Here is a 17,907-nt window from a genome sequence, read left to right as displayed (position 1 = left end):
CCGGGGCCGCCCACGAGGGGCGGGCTGCGGTCGAATCTACCGCCGGGCCGCGGCCGCGCGCTGATTGGCTCCGGGGCGCCGGCGCCGGCTCCCGATTGGCCGGTGCGCGGGGGATAAAAGCGGAGAGCGCGGGAACCCGCGCCTGGCTGCTGGGCGGTGGCACCGGAGGGACCCCGAGCTGCAGGGTTTCTGGGGCGCCATGAGCTGCATCAACCTGCCCACCGTGCTTCCCGGCTCCCCCAGCAAGACCCGGGGGCAGATTCAGGTGCCGCGCCGGAGGGGATCCCTGCACGCGGGAGCGGGAGCGGGGTCCGGGTGGGGGTTGTGGCCGTGGCGGTGGCCGGCCGGCCGTGCGTGGCGGGCCCCGAAGTGAACCTCGCCTTCCCTCCTAGGTGATTCTAGGACCCATGTTCTCAGGAAAAAGGTAAGTAAGTCGCGGCCTCGTGGGGACCGCCTCCTCCCCCATCCCTCCCCTCCCCGGGGCTGTCCTCCCCCGGCGCCCCTCCAGGGCCCGCCGCCGCTCTCAGGCAGCACCCCCAGCACAGCCCCCGCCGCCGGACGGCGCGTGCCCGCCCGGGCTGCTGCTGTTCCCCGGGATCCGGTCCTGGGCAAGGCGTCCCTTCCGTAAGAGTCGTTCCATCCCCGCTCCCTCCCGCCTCTGGCTGCAGCTGCGGACGGTTTAGCCTCGCACCGAAGCCCTCTCGGAAAGGGTCAGCCAAGTCTTTCAATGCTTTCTGTGATTCAATTTTTTAATTCTTTTAAAATCGCGTCTACCATGGGCCAGGTCCTATGCGCCCTGCAGTATGGGCAACCCCCCTCCCCCACCTTCCGATGTGACTGTTTCCTTAGTTTACACAGTAAGGAGTCAGACCAGGGTACCTTTGCTCCCCTGATGTGACGGCACCATCACCTGACCTAGGCAGGACTAGCCAGCCCCCTGAGAAACGCCCTCTGCCCGGGGAGGGGAGGGGGGGTGGGGTCACTCCTGTGCAAGCTCTAGGCTCTGGGAGAGGCAAAGTGATTTTCTTATTGCGCAAAAAAATTTTACGAAATCAGTTCGGACGAGGTGATGGCCTCCGGGATGAGACTGCTTTGGAAGGCAGTCTGGCCCCTCTCCTCCACATGGGGCTTTTGCCTCTGCCCGCTCCACCAGATCCCTGAGACCCTCACCCCTCTATCCCCTCCCCGGACCATCTTAGGGGTCATTCCTTGCCACCCTCCCCAAGGAGAACACTTACCACCTCAGCACGCCTCTGTTACTCCATTTTTCCCGGGCTCCCTGACTGCTCTCACCAGTATGGCTCTCAGGCCTAGACTGTGGATGCCCAGAGCACGGCCCCTCTGTCCTCTTTTTCTCCATTGGTGGGTCTCAGGCTGCCCACCCCTAGAAGGTGGTGGGGCGCCCCGCATGTGCTCAGGGGGTCTTCCTTGCCCACTGTCAACACCGTGGGGCTCACAGAGGGCCCCCGCTTTTGCAGTACGGAGCTGATGCGAAGGGTCCGCCGCTTCCAGGTTGCCCAGTACAAATGCTTGGTGATCAAGTACGCCAAGGACACGCGGTACAGCAGCAACTTCTCCACGCACGACCGGTGAGTCCCTGCCCCTGCCCGCGTCTGTCCTGTCACACGACCGCCCACCCCCCACCCCCCACCCCCGGAAGCCTGGTGAAAATTCCCAAAGGCCTAGAACACACCGGAAGAGCTCTCTTTTAGCAGGAATGCTTAGTAATGCTGACGCCTGGCATCGAAACACTGCGACTCCGCAAACTTTCAAAGTCGCTTGGCCAGGGATCATGGACTTGGCCTTGCGCGGAGTTCTAGCCCAGTGCTCTTAACCAGGAGAGCCTTTGCGCCCCCGTCCCGGGGAGTCCATTTGGTGTCTGGAGACAGTTCCAGTCTTCACGACTGCAGTGGGGGAGGGGCACGGGATGCTTCCAAACCGAACATCCCACAGCACACAGGACAGCCCCACGGCCAGTATCTATCCTGCCGGTTGTCAACAGTGCTGTGCTGACGGCTGTGCTATGGTAAACTGATTTCTTTGAGCCTGCGTGTTGTTTTTTATTTTACTTTGTCGTCCTTACAGCCTGGCTCACTCTCGGTTGTTGCCTGGTCTTCATGCATCTGCTTTTATGTTTATCTGCCTGCGCCCCGAGGATGTTTCTGTTTGCCTTGCGAGGACGGGAGGGAAGAGGAAATTTACATTGGCTCTTGCCTGTTCCTTGGCTACGGATCAAGGCCTAAGATATCTGAGCCTGGGATGTGATCTCTGTACTCGGGGCTTGTCCCACTGAAACCACCCCCCCACCCCGTGGCAAAGCCATGCTGTGCCATGGACAGAGCTTGCAGCCTGGGAACCTCAGAATGGCCCCGTGTGTGTAGCGTTGGGGTGGCAGTTGTGGGGTTTGTGAAGCCAGTCGGGGAGTGGGGTGGACAGGGCCTGGGACTCGGAGCTAAGCGGGAGGCTTTGGGTGCCACGTGCTTCTGGCCATGCTGTCCGATGCTGGTCATTTCTGCCATCCAGTTTGCTTCCGCTCTAAAACATGCTCTTCTGCGGCTGCACTGCGCGAGGGCCCATCCAGGGAGCACGGTGGGAGCAGAGGAGGCAGCAGTGTCCCGGGAGAACTCAGGCAGATAGGGGCCCCTTGGAGCTCTGCCTGGAGTGGCACAGATGCTCTCTGACTCGGGCTGCAGAGGCTGGGATTGGCCACGGCTGGGACCGAGCCGTTGGCGCAGGAGGGGCAGGGCTCCAGACATGCTGCCCTTGCCCGCCCTCTGGTTTTTTTCTATTTGGGGAGGGAAGGGGGAATTTGAAATACTATCTCATGCTAGTCCCAGATCTTGGAGTAGAATTATAGCAAGATAATAACTTATCTTGCTATAAAGTATTTTTGTTTATTTTTCTAAATACAGCTACGGGCTGCGGGGCCTTCAGAGAGTACCAGCGGCCTTCAGCTCAGGTCATGGTCCCAGGGTCCCGGGGAGCAGGGAGTCTGCTTCTCCCTCTGCCTCTTCCCTCCTCCCCGCGCCCCCCGACTCCCCCCGATGCTCATGTGCTCCCTCTCTCAAATAAATAAACAAAATCTTGAAAGAGGGGGGCGCCTGCGTGGCTCAGTTGGTTAAGCGTCTTCCCTTGGCTCAGGTCATGACCCCAGGGTCCTGGGATCGAATCCTGCATCGGGATCTCTGCTCAGTAGGAAGCCTGCTTCCTCCTCTCTCTCTCCATCTGCCTCTCTGCCTACTTATGATCTCTGTCTGTCAAATAAATAAATAAAATCTTTAAAAAGAAAAAAAAATGGTTCTCGGTGTGGGGACAGGTTGGGTTGGAACCTTCCCACACATGGCCTTTGGCTTTCAAACATTTCTAGATATGGTTCTCCCGATTGGGCACACAGGACACAGTGTGACCTTGGATTTGAATCTTGGCTCTGCCAGTTAATAGCTCTGTGATGGTGGAAAAGTCCTCCGACCTGCCAGAAGAGCCAGATGGATTGAATTCTTCTCCAGCAGTGCTGGCTGGGGTTCTGGGCTTATCTCTGCAGGGACACACAGGGCTGAGTCTGGTGCCCAGCCTCCGCCCAGTACCACACTGCACCTTCCAGAGCACTTTAGCCTTGAGTGGGCTCCTTAGTCCATAGAAAGAAAGAAGCAAAAGATTAAATTTTAGGATCACATTGGCAGAAAGACAGCTAGAATGCAGCCCGAGTTGTACTTAGGTATTCTTTTTCACATTTTTAAAGGAAATTAAAGCATTTCACCTGCCCGGCCCACACTAAACAGAAGTGGAGCCTTGAGTCTCCGTTAAGCGTTGTAATGTGCATTGTTAACTTCTAGTCTGGTGCCTCAAAGAAAACAGCTTGGGTTGAATGACTGGTTTTCTGAACACGGGCCTTTATCCTCCCCAGAGGCTTCCCACAGGTACTAACTTCAAGCCCCAGCCCAGTGCAGCTGCTTTGCGGGTAGGGTGGTCCCGGGAGCTGGGCGCCAGTCCCAGCATTCAGGTTTCCTCTCCCTGGCCTTGCTCACCTGCTGGCTTTCTCCCCAGGAACACCATGGAGGCACTGCCAGCCAGCCTGCTCCGGGACGTGGCTCAGGAGGCCCTGGGGGTGGCTGTCATAGGCATCGACGAAGGACAGTTTGTAAGTTGGCTCGTCCTGGCGTTCTGCCTAGGAACTCCCAGTCTGTCCCCCTTCCTGCTTTGTTGGTTCTGTCTTCTAGTAAGCAATGTTAACTTGCTTCAGCTCATGTCTGAATGCCCTTGGATTCTCCACACTGCTTTTCAAGTTTTAAGGGATTTATTTTACCTTCTTAAGAAAAAAATCTAGGGGCGCCTGGGTGGCTCAGTGGGTTGAAGCCTCTGCCTTCAGCTCGGGTCATGATCCCAGGGTCCTGGGATCGAGCCCCGCATCGGGCTCTCTGCTCAGCGGGGAGCCTGCTTCCTCCTCTCTCTCTGCCTGCTTCTCAGCCTACTTGTGATCTCTGTCTGTCAAGTAAATAAATAAAAAAATCTTAAAAAAAAATCCTATTAAAAAAATCTATATCTATATATATAAAAGGGTCGCTTAGCCATTAAGCATCTGCCTTCAGCTCAGGTCATGATCCCAGGGTCTTGGGATCGAGTCCCACATCAGGCTCCCTGTTCGGCAGGAAGCCTGCTTCTCCCGCTGCTTGTGTTCCCTCTCTCGCTGTGTCTCTCTCTGTCAAATAAATAAATAAAATCTTTAAAAAATAAAAAATAAAACAAAGCCGGGGGGGGGGCGCATCTAGGTGGCTTAATCAGTTGAGCCTCTGACTCTTGATTTTGGCTCAGGTCATGACCCCAGTCATGAGATCGAACCCTATGTCGGGCTGTGCTGGGCATGGAGCTGCCTAAGATTCCCTTCTCACTCACCACTCCCCTAAGAAAAAATATATATACATATATTTACAGTGAACAACAACAACAAAAAAAATCCGTTTTCTTAGGGTGCCTGGCCTGCTGTCTGTACAGCCTATGATTCTTGACCTTAGGGTTATCTGTTCAAGCCAATTTCTCAGCGCTGGTATGTAAGCAGTGCTCTGTTTGCCTCTCTGTTGCTTCTGGCTTGTTTGTTATGGATTTGCTTCTCTTCTTTGGAAGTGCACCCTACAGGAGCTCTTCCAGCCCAGGACGTTTGAGCGGCAAGCTTTCTGAGTCTTGGTCGGAAAACGTCTTTGTTTTGTTCTGTAGGATAAGCAGAGTGGCAAAGGGTAGCTTTCTTGAGCTGGTGACTGGGTGACGGGTGTCCCGGGCCGTGTTGCGTTTAGTTTGGTGACTGCTGCGTCTTTTACATGGGAGCGCCGGTGCCTTCTTGCCTGGCGGGGGAACGCAGCCACTACCCGTCCACATCTCCTCACCGTCCGGTAGGTGTTCTGGGAACATCTCCCAAAGCGTGTGTGGTTTCAAAGACTAATTTCCATCTGGGATTTTCAGGTAGTTCTTTTCGCGTAACTCCCGCTCTCGGCCACATTTCCTTGTTTCTGTTTACGGATGTACCGTTTGTTTTAACTGCGGCCCTTCCTTCCCTTGCCTTTTGGAAAATCTTGTGTTAAAGGCTTTTCTGGCTCAGTCTTTTCCTTTCTGGAAGCGCGTACACTGGCTTGGGCACATGGTCCCTTTTACTGTATTTTACTCCACGTCTGTGCCCTGAAATTCTTGTGTATGTGCCCGGGGAGGGGGACGGTTCGTCATTGTCGCAGGGAGAACCCACACTGCGGGACCCAGGGGCGTCTCGGGAGGGCTCTGCTTCTGGCGCTCATTCTGGGGAGGATTTTAGGGGGTTGGCTTAGCCTTTGATCCAGTGCCCTCAGGAAGCGGGGTGATCCTGTCCAGCATCCTAAACCTAATTATGTGACACTGGGGCCCGGCTGTGGGTGCCGCTGGGGCTGTCCTCTTCTCCCAACCCAGAAAAACAATCCAAAAACCCATTACATGTTGGTTCTATATCTGTCTAATCTTTATCGGCGTACTTTTTTTTATTAACATAGAATGTATTACTTGCTTCAGGGGTACAGGTGTGTGACTCGTCAGCCTTACACACTTCACAGCACTCACCATAGCACATACCCTCCCCAGTGTCCGTCACCAGCCCCCCCAGCCCCCCCAGCCCCCTCCCCTCCCCTCCAGCCACCCTCAGTTTGTTTCCTGAGATGAAGAGTCTCTTAGGGTTTGTCTCCTTCTCTGGTTTCATCTTGTTCCATTTTTCCCTCCCTTCCCCGATGCTCCTCTGTCTTGCTTCTCAAATTCCTCGTGTCCGTGAGATCATCTGATAATTCTCTTTCTCTGATTGACTCTTGTGCTTAGACGATCCTTTAGCTCCATCTACACTGTTGCAAATGACAAGATTTCAAGGGTTTTTGGATGGCTGCATAGTATTCCATTGCGTATATATACCACACCTTCTTTATCTGTTCTGTAGGTGTACGTTTTTCTTTTTTTTAAATATTTTATTTATTTATTTGTTTGTTTGTTTGTCAGAGAGAGAGAGAGAGAGAGCGCGCGCACACACAAGCAGGCAGAGTGGCAGGCAGAGGCAGAGAGAGAATCAGGCTCCCTGCAGAGCAAGGAGCCCAGTGCGGGAATCGATCCCAAGACCCTGGGATCATGGCCTGAGCCGAAGGCAGCGGCTTAACCAACTGAGCCACCCAGGCGTCCCTGTAGGTGTACATTTTTAAAGAGGGGGTTCCTATCACGCTGTGTGGCTGTTTACCCGTGACAGCAAACGTCCCCGCTCGGAGGATGTACCGGTCCTTCCACAGGTTTACAAATGCAGCGTACCTTTCTCAAGCAAGCCCCCTGGCATGTGCCATTTCAAGGCTGTGACGGACATCCTCTGTCTGGCGTACTGGGGTTGATCTGTGAGGTGGAATTGCTGGTCAAAGGGCCAGTCCTGTCCCATCCACCCATCCATCCATCCACCCATCCATCAGTACTTTCCGGGCCTGGGCCCCACGCCAGCCGTGTTCTCGGTGTTGGGGATCCAGTCAGCGTCTCCACCCCTGTGCTTACACTCTAGCCCAGGGAGAGAATGACGTCATAGGTCAGGTGGAGACAACTTGGGGGAAAGGCACATCGGGGGACAGAGCTAAGGTGGGGTGGTCAGAAAGGGGCCTGCGAGAGAGCCAGGGAGCGAGCGGCCGGCCCGTGGCGTGTGTCTTCTGTAGGAGGTGGGTGGCTCCGGGCAGGAGAGAGGACAGCAGGTGCAGAGGGCCGTGTGACCACCGGGCCTTTGCAGAAATCCCCAGGAGAGAGGCGTGAAGGGCGGGTGCTGGAGCGTGCCCACGTGTGCATGCACGTACACACCAGGGCACACACACCCGCACACCCTACTCCACTGCATTTCTCTTTTGTTTCCAAGACCTTCGTAGTCCTGTTTCCATGTTTATCCACTACCCTTTCTTTCTCCTTGATGACGAAGGTGCAAATCCCCTCCAAGGCTTCCTAAGCTTGGCTCTGGGTTCTTTCCCCTGCATCGAAGCTCCTTTAGGAAGCGGCTCGCTGCTGGTTGCCCTGAGGTTTGGAACGGGCAGCTGGACGCCCATGGGCCAGCTCGCCACCAGCGAGAACCCTCTGCTGGTACTTTCCCTCCTGGATGCCCCTGCTGTAACTTTTTGTGTCCACCAAGACAACCCGAAATTTGCTAACTGCTTGGAAGTTCTATTTTATTTTTGTTTATTTATTTTTTTTAAGTTTTAATTTATTTAAATAATCTTTATACCCAGTGTGGGGCTCAAACTCACAACCCTGAGATCAAGAGTTGCACGCTCTTCTGACTGAGCCAGCTGGGGACCCTGAAATTCTATTTCGTTTTAAGATTTTATTTATTTATTAGAGAGAGAGAAAAAGAGCACACAAGCAGGGGGAGCCGCAGAGGCAGAGGGAGAAGCAGACTCCCTGCTGAGCAGAGAGCCCGATGCAGGGCTGGATCCCAGGACCCTGAGATCATGACCTGAACCGAAGGCAGAGGCTTCACCCACTGAGCCACCAAGGCGCCCCTATTTATTTTATTTTATTTTAAAGATTTTTTATTTATTTGGAGGAGAGAGTGGGGGGTGGGCTCTCGATTTCCTGACTGAGAGATCATGACTTAAGCCGAAACCAAGAGCCAGAGGCTTAACCGACCACACCCCCAGGCGCCCCCTAAAGTTCTATTTTAAGCTTAAGCTGCGTTATTTGCCGAGGGCTGCTATGACAAGTAGCACAGATGGGGCAGCTCACGCAGCAGGAACGGATTCTCTCCCAATTCTTGAGGCTGGAAGCCCGAAATCAGGGTGTGGGCAGGCTCCCTTCCTTGTGAGGGCTTCCAGATGCCTCCCCTTGGCTTGCGGATGGCCGGCCTCCCTCCCTGTCGCCATCCAAAGGGCCCCTTCCTATAAGGACAGCCGTCCTATGAAATTGGGGCTCACCCTGCTGACCTCATTTTAGTGGGGTGGTATTTGCAAAGACCCTACCTCCAGATGAGGTCATGTTCTGAGGGACTGGAAGTTAGGGTTTCAACGTGAATTTGGGGGGTGGGAGGGACACAGGTCGACCTATAACATAACGTAAAAACGAACAGCAATAGAAATCAACGTCCGCACGAGCTTCCTGGCGGGTGTTCTACGGGGTGCTGGCCATGTGCTCCGCCCTGTCCTTACCTTGGAGACCTCGGGAACCCCTGCTGGGGACCCCTTCCCAGGGAGGTGGCATGTGAGCAGGGGCCGATGTGAGCTCTTTGAATGCTGGCGTCGGCGCAGTGGGCGGGAGGGGGGCTGGGGCCCTCCCAGGACCCCAGACCTGGGTGTGGAAGGACAAGTGTCCCAACGTTACGCCTCCGTGTGGCGGGTGAGGCACAGGGAGGCTCCTCTCTGGGTTGTTTTGCACCTGCCCCCACCCAGGGATTATTTGGTAACGTCTAGAAACTGTTCTCTCTGTGACAACTTAGAGAAGCAGGTGTTTACTGGCCGAGAGCCCCTTGCAGACTGGGAGCTGCATTTCTGCGACCCGCAAAGCGTGGGCGAGCATGCCAGAGTCCCCGTGGGTGGGGCGGGGGGTGCCTCTGTAGCTTGGGCCTGGCCAGCCCTACGGAGGGTAACCAACAGGATTTGGCTTCAGCTGAGTCCTACTCGAATTGCTCTTGGTTTTCCTACAGTCACCTTCGCAGACCTTGTCTTGCTAACCGTCCAGGTCCCGGTAACCTCACACCTCGATAAATGGGCCAAGCCCGGCCTAAATGGCTTGGGGAGAGACCCGCTGCCCCAAGACAAGAATGTGCCTGTTCACACAACCAGAGAACAATCCAGACAGACAAACACGGCCCGCTGGAGGCAGAATGATTGAGCAGGGAAAACACACAAAGGACCTGCAGAAGCAGCCCTGGGCCGCTTAGCAGGACCGCTGATTGACAGTGACCACAGGGCCTGCTGTGTCCTCCTGCTCTGTAAGGCGCTGGCAGAGTCCTGATCCCCCTAGAGGCATCAGAGGGCACATCAATGTTTGAGTGCCTGACGTTCCCCGCCTCCCCCCTTCCAGTTCCCAGACATCGTGGAGTTCAGCGAGACTATGGCTAACGCGGGGAAGACCGTGATCGTGGCCGCACTGGACGGGACCTTCCAGAGGAAGGTGAGGCATCTGATCCCGGCCTTGGAGGGGCTGGGCAGGAACAGGGGCAGACCTGCCAGCCTCGGTGACCGGGGCTTGCCACTTGGCAGCACGTTGAGCCTGCCTCGTCCCAGCGTCCTAGCGGGGGCACGCAGGTGAGCAAGACCCAGCTCCCGGCTTGCCCCGGGGCCATCCAAGGGTGTCAAGGGACAGCGCACCTGGCCAGGTGGATGTGCTCACCTGCTGCCCTTCCGCTGGGAGCGTAGGCCTTTGGGACCATCCTGAACCTGGTGCCCCTGGCGGAGAGCGTGGTGAAGCTGACAGCGGTGTGCATGGAGTGCTTCCGGGAGGCGGCGTACACCAAGCGGCTAGGCTCGGAGAAAGAGGTAGCGCCCGCCCGCCTGCCCGGGGGTGGGGGGGGGGGGGGGAGAGGCCGGCAGGCGCCGGGCCCCGCCTCAGTCCGCGCCCTCTGCGTCCCGCCGCCAGGTGGAGGTGATCGGGGGAGCGGACAAATACCACTCCGTGTGCCGCCTCTGCTACTTCAAGAAGGCCGCGGGTCTGCCCGCCGCGCCGGACGGCAAGGAGAACAAGGAGAACTGCCCGGTGCCGCTGCCCACAAGGCCCGCGGAGGCGGCGGGAGCCCGGAAGCTCTTCGCGCCGCACCAGGTCCTGCAGTGCAGCCCCGCCGCCAACTGAGGCTCGCCGGCCCGCGCCGCCCCCCGCCGGCCGCTCCGCCGCCCCCCGCCGGCCGCTCCGCCGCCCCCCGCCGGCCGGCCCGCCCCGCCCCCGCGCCCCCTGCTGGCAGCCGCGAGGCCCGCCCCGAGGAGGAAGTGGGGGCGGGGCGAAGACGGGACTTTCTGCCGCCCGCGGTGCGGGTCTCGGGCCGGTGGTCTGCGCGTCTGCGCGTCCCGGTTCCCCTGTCCCTGGTTCCCTGCCCGGCCGCCGGTCCCCCCCGCGAGCTAGGGCCCGGCCGCCGCGGCCAGCCCCACCCCCCACCCTCCGAGGGGGGGAAGGGCAGAACCACACACTGTGGCGACGTGGGCGCCCATGGCTTCTTCCCCCTTGTGGCTTTCGCCGTTGAGTTTCTGTTCTCACTGGGAAGTCCGTGCGCCGGTACCTCCCGCGCAGCCCCAGCTTCGGCCCACGCAGAGGTTTCTGTCTCTGCTTGGGACTCTCGGCCCCCAGGGGTGGCTGGACTTGGGTCCTCCTGCTGCCTGCACCCCCGTGATCATTTTCTCCGGAATTACAGCTTCTCTCACACGGGAGACCCTTAGCCCGATGGGTCTCGGGTCCCAGGGGCTTCTCTTTTAAAAAGCTGGATGTGGAGGTGTTAGGGGCAGAGGTGGCTAGGGTTAGGATCTAGGATTCTGTTGTAGCCTGTGACTTAATAACTAATATTAAAATTTACTGGTTGGTGAAAGCTCATGTGTCTGTTTTTTGTGGGTTTTTTTTAAGATTTTTGAGAGAGAGCACAAGTGGGAGGAGGGCAGAGGGGAGCGGGACAAGCAGATTCCCCGCTGAGCAGGAGCCCAGTCCCAGGACACGGACATCATGACCTGAGCAGAAGTCAGACACTTAACTAGCAGAGCCACCCAGGGGCCCCAGAAGCACATTTGTCTTTTACAGCCTGGGATGCCCCGGGTCTCACTGTAGACAGCTCTGACGTGACACAGGGCCCGGGCGGGCGGGGGGGAATTTCCTTCCAGATCCTTTTCTAGCACTTCTAGTCTCTTCGCCACACCATTTTAACTGAGAAGCGACCACGAAGCACATTCTGGGAGGAACATTTGCTTGCTCTTCTGTCCGGATGGGTTTCAGGACAAAATGGGTAGCCGGAGGGGCCTGGGGCCCAGGATGGAAAGACAAGGCTATGGTCAGGGCTGCCAGCTGGGGCTGTGGGGTCAGGTTTTATTTGTGAAACAGACATTTGATAGCTCAGGAGCCCAGAAGACTAGCTCAGCTGCACCTTGTAAAATGGGCTGTCAGCGCCTTGCATGGAAGCAAGAGTCTGCTGGGATGGCTAAGCCCCTCTCCCAACTCCAGGGCAGATGGGATCAGGGTTCTGGGGTAGCCTCCTCGCCCTGGCTTGCCTCTCCCCTTCGTTCTACTCCAGCTTGCTAATGACTGGCTCTGGGTGACAGGCGTTCACAGAACCACATTAGTTGCTACTCAGGATTTCCAAACTAAGAGGTCCACTTTTGACAGTCCCCACTGTCTCTGCTCCAAAAGGGGAATGAGGTACTTCAGGGACCCTGACCTCTCCTGCCAGAGATGGGCTCTCTCCCCTGGGGCAGGCCGGCCCAGGATGGGCTCTGGAGGTGCTAACCCCTGGCTGCAGGAAGTGGAAGCCTGGGTCTCCTCACTCTGCTAGGAGGGGTTGGGAAGGAAAGAGTTACCAGGGAAGGGACATTCAGTGGGGCAGCTCCCAGGTGCCCCCCCAACCCCAACTCCAGCAAGGGCACAGCAGGGCCTTGGCAAGGCAGTCCAGAGAAAGTGTCTTGTTTACAGGCTGAGCACAGTTGCTATTTTAAGATGCTGCGGAGGGCAGTGTAAGGCATGAGACCCCAGACAAGGAGAGTGTGCGCAGGCGTGCACTAGGCATACCCGTAAGGCAGAGGGCTGTGGCTATTCAAAATGGAAGTTCATAAAGCACCCCACTCCCGGGGTGCACCCCAGAGTGGAACTTCTCTTGGACCCCTAGGCTGAGATCCAATGAATGACAATGGAGATTATGAACGAGAAAAACATTTATTCTGTCTTGGAATCCGTCTACTAAAACCAAGGATCTGTTGTCTTAGCTCCAGGCTCCTTAATACATTCAGAACAGCCCGGGGTTGGGGGGGGCCGTGGGTGCACCCCACACCTAACAGTGACAGGATATTTACATAAAGCTGGGTGTTTCCGATCAGGCAAAGCCCCTCCCTGTTGCTAGGAGGTGGGAACAAGGAGAGGGAGTGCTACCCGGTGCCCCTGCAGTGAGCAGACCAGCATCCGCCCAGAGGTACAGGCACAGCGAAGGGACCGGGATCCAGGAGCAAGCAGACACAACAGCAGTGAGCCCGGGGCTGCCGGCTCCCAGAGCAGGCAGGGGGCTGCGGGCACGACAGTGCCAGGAGGTGGGAAACAAACCTGAGTGAGCGGGAAAAGGGGCCCCGGCCCCGCACCAGCAGCAGAGCGGGGGGAAGGCTCGCAGCCTCCTCTTTGGCACAGAACCCCAAGTCACTATGGCCACCATGGCCTGGACCTGAGCCTGCCTGGGCTGGGGAGAAGCTAAGGCACTTGTCAAAACGGCGTGTCGGGCCCGTCCAGCTCTTTCAGGTGGCTGGGGGGCATGAAAAGCAGTAACAAAACACATCCGGCTAAAAACCCTTTTCTAGAAAATGCCCTCGAGGAGTGGTGGGTGAAGCCCTTGGGGCAGAGGCACTTGGGGCTGGGGCTCTGCACCAGCAGCCGGGGAGGGGGAAAGCAGGGGCTCTCCAGGCCGTGCGGCGGCTCCCATGGGCACACCGGACGGGAGAGGGGGCCACAGCTCCAGGAGGCAAGGCTCCTGGGAGGAGTCCAGGCCAGGGGGCAGGCCCCCTCCCCCGAGCACCTTTCCTGCCTCCCTTACCATCCCCGGCTGCAGCTCAGTACACGGGGGGCGGCTGGTAGCCCTCAGTGGTCTCCGCGTTCTGGGTGAAGGGTGGCTGTTGGTAGTTGTCTACAGACGCTCCAGGGTAGGAGGCGTAGGCCGTGCTGGGGTCCGGAGTGGGGTCTACGTAGTTCTGGATGAAGTCGTCCACTCCGGCCTTGTAGCGCTGGTAGGCCAGGGACGCTAGCGCACCCTGCAGGGAGCCCCGAGTTTCGGGTTCCTCAGCCTTCCACCACCCTTCTCCTAAGGCACTGCCGCCCTCATCCGCCCCGGCCCACCTACCCAGGAGAAGATGGAGAAGAAGCTGAAGGTGATGGCCGCCCGGGCCGAGTCGGCCCCCACCAGCACATCTTCCTTCTTGGTGGCTGCCCACTGGTTGGTAAGGAAGCAGAAGCCAACGAACCACAGGAAGGTCCAGAGAGCTGGGAGGAAGGCCGGGAAAGCAGGGTCAGCAACGTGGAGGGGGCGGGGGCTGTTCAGTGACCCAGGAGGGGCCCCCTGTGGCGGGGGGAGGGGTGCAGAGGAGGCCCTGGGCAAGGATCTCCCAGAAGCTTCCAGGCGTGTAAAGGCCGCTGATGCAGAAGCCAGGGTGGGGACCGGGGAGCCTGGCTCCAGAGCCCTGTGACCGTCGCTCGACGCTGGTGGGCTTCGGCAGACCGACAGAAATCCCTGTGCAAAAGCCCGTGTCCTCGAGTGGGGCGGGGACCCCGGGCTGCTCCGGCCCCCCATGCCAGGTTGTTTGCCGAGGCCCTGCAGTCCCAGAGCTCCAGGGCTTTGGGGAACACTGGCTGCTCCTATTAACCTCCCCAAATAGAGTGGGGGTGCCGCTAGCAGGTACCTGAGAAGAGCAGGTCGCCAATGACCAGGTATTTGCGGTCGGTGGCGTTGCTGATCTGGGGGAAGTAGGCATCCACCACCAAGAAGAAGGCCGAGGCCAGGAAGGCCAGCACCCCGATGGCGCTGCCGTAGCCGCACGCGTCCTGGTTGTGGTTGAAAATGCAGTACTGCTGTCTGGACTGGTGGGTGTTGCTGTATCCCTCGCCGAAAATGCACGAGAACACGATCAAGGCAAAGACCTGAGCAGACAGGTGGGGGTGAGCTGAGTGGTCGTCAGACAACCCAGAGCGGGGCACACATGATGGGGACCCTGGGCTCTCTCACTGCTGCTTTTCTCCTCTGGGCAGGGGTCTGGCGCTGCGGCCCCTTCCGAACTTGGGTCGGGAGCCAGTAAGCAAGTCGCCTCCTGGTGCACAATCCCCACTTCTCCCTACTCCCTTCTCCCAGGGCACCGGCAGATACCAGCAAAGCCGCCATCAGTGGGGGCAGGGCTGGGGATTCCTGGACTGGGTCCTGGTGGGGAAGAGACGGGGATCTCCTGAGAGGGGACTGCCCGGCCCGGGCTGCCTGCCAAGAGGGGTCACCGTGGTTCAGCAGGAGACAGGCCACAAAGTCCCAGAAACGCAGGCTTGGAGCCCCACCCCCAGACCATCTGCCCGAGTCACCTGCCTAGCGCCCTGTCTAGATCATCTTCTGCCTGAACACCTGGGTGATGGAGAACACCCCCCCCCCCAGCCGCATGGTCTCAGGAAAGGCCCGCCAGCATGCTCTGAGCAGAAGCCCATGCCCCCAGACTCCCACTTCTTGGTGCCCCCTCCAACGCTTTCCCGCTCCAGCCTGGCCTCCCCAGTTGCGCGAACCGTCTTCCCGCAAGGACGGCTGGACTCTGTGGTATCGCGTCTCTCGCCTTTGAGGGAACCCCAACCTGCTTCCTGTCCGTAAGGGAGTCCGGGCTGCACAGGGCACCCCAGGCTAGTCTGACTGGCAAGCCCTGTGGACACGGTTCTACACTTGGAACCCTGCAGGTCCTAGTTGGGGGGACAAGGGAGCGGCTCTAGGCTCTTGGGAATAGCCTCCTGTCACCTCATCTCCTCCCTAAACTTCAAGGCCACCACCCCATGCCAGCAGATGCAAGGATGCAGGGCGGTCTGCACACCTGGCTCTCAGTGGGAGGGGCCCAGGCCTCTCCCCGGCCCGGCCCTGCCCGAACAAGGCCCTGTCAGTAGGCTCTGGGGCCACCAGTCACAAGCCCCGCCCCCAGCTGGAGATGAAGCCGGAACTCCGGGATGCTGGGAGCAGCGTGCCAGGCCCCACTCCTGGCACAGCCATCCCGACACACGGGGCATCTGCCCCTTGGGGCAGACCCCGCAATCGGGCAGGGAGGGGGCATGGGTGCCACTAAGGCCCCTCGTTAGGCTCCAGTCCCAGGAAGGCAGGACGAGGGCACTTCGTGCCCACTCTAACAACTTGTCCAACTTTGGGCGCTGCTTGTCCAAGAGCCTGTGACCTCCCCCCACCCCTCTCCCCCACCCCACCCCACTGCGCCCCCGTCCTGGAAGCCTCCCCTACCTCACAGGGAAGGGTACATCCTGGGGTGACCTGATCTTGGGTGGGGAAGCCGACCCGCGGCCTGCTCCAGAGTGGAAGGGGGAATGCTGTTTCAGGGAGCCGCACTGCCCCCGTACCCGACGTGGCTTGGGAAAGCTCCTTCCCGGAGAATTCCCCCAGCACGGAGTCCCAGCACGCCGGCCACCTGTCCTGGAGCGGCCCCAAGCTCCTCCCACCGCCAGCAGGGCGACAGGCCTGCTCCCCGCGGTGCCTCCGAGCCACCCCGCGACCGGACCCGGCCGGTGGGGGGCAGCGGGGACCGGGGAAAGGCGGGGGAAGCTGGGGCCGGTGGGTGGGAGCCGGCGGGGCCCGGGCCCTCTCGCCGGCCCCACGCGCGCCACCCGCCCCGTCCCGGCCTCGGCCGCCGCCACCTGTCGCGCTCGCAGGCTCGCGGCCACCCCCTCCCCCGCCGGGGCTCCGCGGCTCAGTCCGGACCCCCGGCCCCGCGCGCGGCTCACCAGGCACACGACGCGCGTCACCACCTGCGGCTGCGTCAGGAAGCGCCGCAGGTCGAAGGAGCCGCCGGCCTTGGCCGCGCCGTAGGCCCCGCTCTCCATGTCGCCGTCGCCCCACCGCCGTCGCCCCACCGCCGCCGCCGCCGCGGACCGCCAAGGACCCAGCCGCCTCCCCGCCCCGGCCCCGCCCCCGGGGCGTGGCCAGCGCGGCCCCAGGAACCGAGGGCAAAGTGCGGCTCGCCGCCAGGGGCGAGTAGAGCGGGCGGGGCCTGCGTTCCGGGGGCGGACGGCCGTCTAGCCCACCTCGTGGCCGGGGCCCAGTCCCCCAGCTCCCAGAAAGGGGCCCCAGCGTGCTGGGGAAGAGGGAGGCACGGAGGGCCCGCCCGTCTGCCCCACCTACACTTTGCCCCTGCCGTCCCGCCTTCTTCTCGGGAAGCTCACCGGGTGCCTGTCCGGGCCTCACCTGCCCAGGACCCAGGCTCGTAGGCACCCGGTCTTCTCTCCCCATTGCGTCCAAAACCCCAGGCCACAGCCTGGACGCGCTCCCCGACCGGCCTGTCACTCTTTGCTTCTCTGTGGAGCTAAGCCTGGGGTGGCGTTGAGCCGGCCCCCTCCACCCCTAAATCTTCCCCGGCTGGACCAGACCCCAAGTATGTATGGCTTCAAACTTCCACGCCCAAGTGTGCGGCAAGAAACGAAGTTTCCAGGGTGACAGGCAGAGCTCAGGGTTTAATCCAGTTCTCCTCCCCCACCCCCACCCCCCCATGATTTAGAGCATCGGAATCAAGAAGGCTGAGTGGGGGTGGGGTGAGGCTGCGTTCCCCGAGGGGTCACAAGCCGACTGGCAGGGAGGAACTCCAGACACTTTTTGCCAGTTGCAGGCGAGGATTAATGCAGGGGTGCTGGGGTGGGGGGGAAGGGCTCAGAGTCCTCCCAGGTGAGGAGGCGGGGCCAGACAGCTAGGTCACCAGGAGTGGGCTGCCACTCCAGGGACGAGGGGAACAACCATGGGGGAGGTGGGTTGGTGCAGCCGGGACTTTTCCCAATGTGCGCTACTTTCTCTCCACACCGGCGTGGATGGTGACAAGCAGCTTAGGGGTGAGGACGGGGTCGACACAGAGCTCCCCCACTTCCTATGGACCTGCCCCTTGCATCACAGCCCACTCCATCCGAAAATCCTCAGCCTAACACCGTGTGGGTGTCATCAGAACCAGGGCAGGCGGGCTTTTTCCTCATTCAAGTGGTGGGTCCTTCCATCGTGGATGAAGACCGGGGCCCTCCGGAGGGGACTCTGTCAAGCTTGCCTCTTCTGGTCACAACCTTGATGACAGAGGAGTTAAGATTTCAGGTTAGGCAAACACACCTCTCAGCCACCCCCTCGCAAGGCCTCTGGGAGTTTTATGGTGTCAAGTGCATCAGCGCCCTGGGCAGCAGAAGGGGTGTAAGGGTTAGTCACCCCACTAAATGAAGGGGCAGGGAACTGAATCACCAAGAGGACAAGCACTGGCCCCTGGTCACATGGCCGGTGAGAGACCAGTCTCTATATCCCATTTTATAGAAGGGAACACAGAGGCTCAGAGAGGTGGCAAGGCTCTCCCACGAATCTGGCCTCTGGAAGGGACAGAGTCGGGAAAGAGGGACCCAGAGGTGGGCAAGGGGAGTACCAAGGACAGACAATGGCCACTGAGAAGCCTGGCCAGGGAGGGAGGAAGGCAACCAGGAGATGGCAGTGTCCTAGAGGCCCAGGACGTGAGAAGTTCACGGGGCACAGGTGACAGC

The 17,907-nt window shown here is 59.5% G+C and overlaps 2 protein-coding genes across 2 annotated transcripts; one reads left to right on the top strand and one right to left on the bottom strand.

Annotated features, from left to right (window-relative positions):
* The first annotated feature begins 118 nt into the window (after positions 1-118).
* On the top strand, positions 119-11,017 carry TK1 (thymidine kinase 1). Its single transcript, XM_032321904.1, has 7 exons — positions 119-265; positions 393-424; positions 1,479-1,589; positions 4,045-4,138; positions 9,529-9,618; positions 9,864-9,983; positions 10,084-11,017. Exons 1-7 carry the CDS (start codon positions 200-202, stop codon positions 10,291-10,293), a joined length of 723 nt encoding a protein of 240 aa, XP_032177795.1. The 5' UTR covers positions 119-199; the 3' UTR covers positions 10,294-11,017.
* A 1,309-nt stretch (positions 11,018-12,326) lies between these two features.
* SYNGR2 (synaptogyrin 2) lies at positions 12,327-16,306 on the bottom strand. The gene is made up of 4 exons (XM_032321902.1): positions 16,132-16,306; positions 14,067-14,304; positions 13,511-13,650; positions 12,327-13,421 (listed from the first exon to the last, which is right to left on the bottom strand). The coding sequence occupies exons 1-4, from the start codon at positions 16,228-16,230 to the stop codon at positions 13,224-13,226; spliced, it is 675 nt and encodes a 224-aa protein (XP_032177793.1). The 5' UTR covers positions 16,231-16,306; the 3' UTR covers positions 12,327-13,223.
* Positions 16,307-17,907: the final 1,601 nt, after the last annotated feature.

This window comes from Mustela erminea, chromosome 18, assembly GCF_009829155.1.
Source record: "Mustela erminea isolate mMusErm1 chromosome 18, mMusErm1.Pri, whole genome shotgun sequence".
NCBI classification, from domain to species: domain Eukaryota; kingdom Metazoa; phylum Chordata; class Mammalia; order Carnivora; family Mustelidae; genus Mustela; species Mustela erminea.
Note: the sequence above shows the minus strand (reverse complement) of the source record. Positions and strands in the feature narration are given on the sequence as shown.

Excerpts from the sequence above, each read along its gene's own strand:
- TK1 (XM_032321904.1), top strand. The coding sequence starts at position 200 with ATGAGCTGCATCAACCTGCCCACCGTGCTTCCCGGCTCCCCCAGCAAG. Across the intron at positions 425-1,478 it reads CCCATGTTCTCAGGAAAAAG|TACGGAGCTGATGCGAAGGG; the intron begins GTAAGTAAGTCG and ends CCGCTTTTGCAG. Across the intron at positions 9,984-10,083 it reads GGCTAGGCTCGGAGAAAGAG|GTGGAGGTGATCGGGGGAGC; the intron begins GTAGCGCCCGCC and ends TCCCGCCGCCAG.
- SYNGR2 (XM_032321902.1), bottom strand. The coding sequence starts at position 16,230 with ATGGAGAGCGGGGCCTACGGCGCGGCCAAGGCCGGCGGCTCCTTCGAC. Across the intron at positions 13,651-14,066 it reads TGGCGACCTGCTCTTCTCAG|CTCTCTGGACCTTCCTGTGG; the intron begins GTACCTGCTAGC and ends CCTTCCTCCCAG. Across the intron at positions 13,422-13,510 it reads TCTTCTCCATCTTCTCCTGG|GGTGCGCTAGCGTCCCTGGC; the intron begins GTAGGTGGGCCG and ends GGCTCCCTGCAG.